Consider the following 3066-nt stretch of genomic DNA (forward strand, 5'->3'; position numbering starts at 1 on the left):
GAAAGTTACCCTTCTCCAATTCTTGCCTTAGAAAGGAACAAAAGTTTACTCAGGATCAAACAAGTCAATCCTTCAACCCAAGAAACTGTCCCACCTCCAAGGGCTCTTAAAGCAAGAAGTCAAGAGGAGGGTAGGGTAGCATAAGATGTTGTCTTTACCTTGTTTTACAGCTCTGGTGGTCGGCTTCCACACTCATCATTTCGCTGAAGAATATGAGGCCAATACTGGTAAATGGTTCCTGAAGCTCTTTTCATCACTTCTCTCCTCGAAAAAAGGAAACAGATGCCTTGTGCAGAAATAAAAACTCCCATTAGTTCCTTTTTCACCCTCTCCCTACACCCCATATCAGAATTCCACCAATTTAGTCCTCTTCTTTTTCTCTAACCTTTGTCTTTGTCCTTCAGATGAGGCCAAAGCATCAAGAGATGAGGCATTCAAGCCTGAACCTTCTAAGGGAGGGGCCGTCTCCCCCTAGATTTCCATGGGCCTCCCTCTTTCAGAACGTCTATCCAAAGATGTGAAATTAAAGGAGAAAATCTGAGAAAGTAAGGATGGCATAAGGTAAAAAGTACACTTTTTCAATCAGAAAGTGCTGTCTAGGAAAGACAGAAAAAATAGATATTACATACACATTTTTCCCCTCTGTGTTTGTCTCTATCTTCTGTGTGTGAATATGTATGTAATGTCTATATGTGTGTATTTAAAGTATAATGTATGTGATTATGAGAGAAGAATTTATTTTTTTGGTTGGCATTTTTATTGAATAATATCTTAATTGATTTTTATTGCAGTATATTTGCTTTTTACAATGTTGTATTAGCTTCTACTGCACAGCAAAATGAATCAGCCACACATCTACATATATCCCCTCCTTTTTGGATTTCTCTCCTATTTAGGACACCACAGTGTATTAAGTAGAGCTCTCTGTGCTATACAGTATGTTCCCATTAGTTAAGAATTTAAACTAAGCTGCATATAGCATTACTTTCCTGGCACTCTAGGAGTTATGCCAATCATTTTCCCAGGAAGTGATTAAATGACTTTAAGAATGATTTTTCTAAGATTTTCTAGGTTGATACCATGGCAAGCTGGCAGAAGATGTGCTAGCATTTCCAAGAGACAAGAGAAGTGCTGTGCTAGAAGCCCCAAGGGCAGTAAGTGAGTGGTATATTCACTGTAACCAAGCTCAGCCAGCCCTCTCCTTTATGAAACTTTCCTCCCTTGGAACTTGGCTCTCGCTGATTAAAGCACTACTATTCACTGAATTTTCTGTGACAGATCAAGGGGGAGCCCAATTATCTAGATGCCATTTTACAAAGTATCAGCCTAGGCATTACATGCCCAAGTGATAGCCATGTATCCACCCCTAAGACTAGACCAAAGGCAAGGTATTGGTGGCAGTGGGCAAGAGGGAGAAGTAAGCCTTCAGAAAAATTAGAAAGCAGGTGAAGCTGAATCCTTGCACCTCTCCTTTTCTGAAAGATGTACCCGTCTCAGGCGTTCTGTCTACCCCTATCCCAACTTTTCACCTGACATCTAAAACCTGATCCATTTCCCACTAATGAATGGATTGTAGACCGTTTTCCCACTCAAACAGCTATTTCAGTTCTGAAGACCCTTAGAGATTATGTGTCCACCAGTCTCGATTTTCATTTAGCCAAGAGTTTAATAATATGGAAGTGACTTGCCCACAGTCACACAGCAAATTGTAGAACTGAAAATTACTCCTAATTCCTTGATCCATGTTTTCTACTACAACCCCGTGAGTCTTAATTTCTGTTCTGTTAGTTAGGTGCCTTATAGTCCCACTGTGTTTCTATAAAGTGGGGAGCAGATCTATCTCCAGGTTCAGGGTACATATTTTTACATGTAAGAACTCTTTCTACCAATCTCCTCATTGGTTTATCTGTATGTATGTCACACTGGCTCCAACAAAACTCATTACCCTGTCAACGTCCAACTGCCCAATATGATGAGGGAGAAGGGCCTCCCAGTGGCAACCTGGTAGGAGGATTCTGACCTATAGAACTCTTCCCGAGAATTCTCCAGGGTGTCTGAGTCTCAGGCCTGTCGACGTCGCTTAGGAGTACATCCAAGATGCCTCGTGGAAGCCAAAGCCGCACTTCCCGCGTGGCCCCTCCTGCCAGCCGCGCGCCTCAGATGAGAGCAGCGCCCAGGCCAGCGCCCGCAGCTCAGCCACCAGCAGTGGCTCCACCGTCTGCCGTCGGCACCCCTGCTGCTGCTCCCCGGCAGCCAGGTCTGATGGCCCAGATGGCAACCACTGCTGCTGGCGTGGCTGTGGGTTCTGCCGTCGGCCACACTCTGGGTCACGCCATCACTGGGGGCTTCAGTGGAGGAAGCAGTGCTGAACCCGCAAGGCCTGACATCACTTACCAGGAGCCTCAGGGAACCCAGCCAGCACAACTGCAGCAGAATGGTCCCTGCTTCTATGAGGTGAAACAGTTTTTGGAGTGTGCCCAGAGCCAGGGTGACCTTAAACTTTGTGAGGGTTTCAGCGAGGTGCTGAAACAGTGCAGATTGGCCAACGGATTAGCTTAATCAAGAAGTTCCAATTGAAGACATGAAAAATCACCTCTCGCGACCATGTTGATTTAGCATTTAAAGTAGAATTAGTAGTGAAGATGTGAAGTGTGAGATCACCCGTTAAACCTCTCCTTAGTCATTAATAGCTTTTATGCTTCACGATTGCAGTGGAAGAGGGCATTGTCACTATATAGAAGTTCATTGAGATGGCATTGAGTTTGGGATTGGGCAGAAGAGGCGGTTGTGGCCTCTTAAGTGTGCTTTTCTGATGTTATTGTTTGTGAATTGATTAGAATAAAATGATTTTCTTTCTAAAAAAAAAAAAAAAAGAACTCTTCCCATGGTTTGAATCCCTATGTATTTAATAGACTGGCCTCTGGAAGAACAATTGATTTTGAAATTACAGGAAGTGTGATAGTGAGTTGAAAGCCACATATATAGGCCCAGATACCTCAATACTAAAGCTGAGTAGCAAGCAGGAAGGCCAGAGATTCCAGAAAGAAAACAGGAGATATTTCCTGT

At 43.6% G+C, this 3066-nt stretch overlaps 1 protein-coding gene across 1 annotated transcript; it reads left to right on the plus strand.

Annotated features, from left to right (window-relative positions):
* Positions 1-2062: 2062 nt before the first annotated feature.
* On the plus strand, positions 2063-2863 carry LOC120881964 (coiled-coil-helix-coiled-coil-helix domain-containing protein 2-like). Its single transcript, XM_040265673.1, has one exon. The coding sequence runs from the start codon at positions 2098-2100 to the stop codon at positions 2557-2559; it is 462 nt and encodes a 153-aa protein (XP_040121607.1). The 5' UTR covers positions 2063-2097; the 3' UTR covers positions 2560-2863.
* The last annotated feature ends 203 nt before the right edge of the window (positions 2864-3066 follow it).

The sequence above is a fragment of the Oryx dammah genome, unplaced genomic scaffold (assembly GCF_014754425.2).
Source record: "Oryx dammah isolate SB20612 unplaced genomic scaffold, SCBI_Odam_1.1 HiC_scaffold_23, whole genome shotgun sequence".
Taxonomy (NCBI): Eukaryota; Metazoa; Chordata; class Mammalia; order Artiodactyla; family Bovidae; genus Oryx; species Oryx dammah.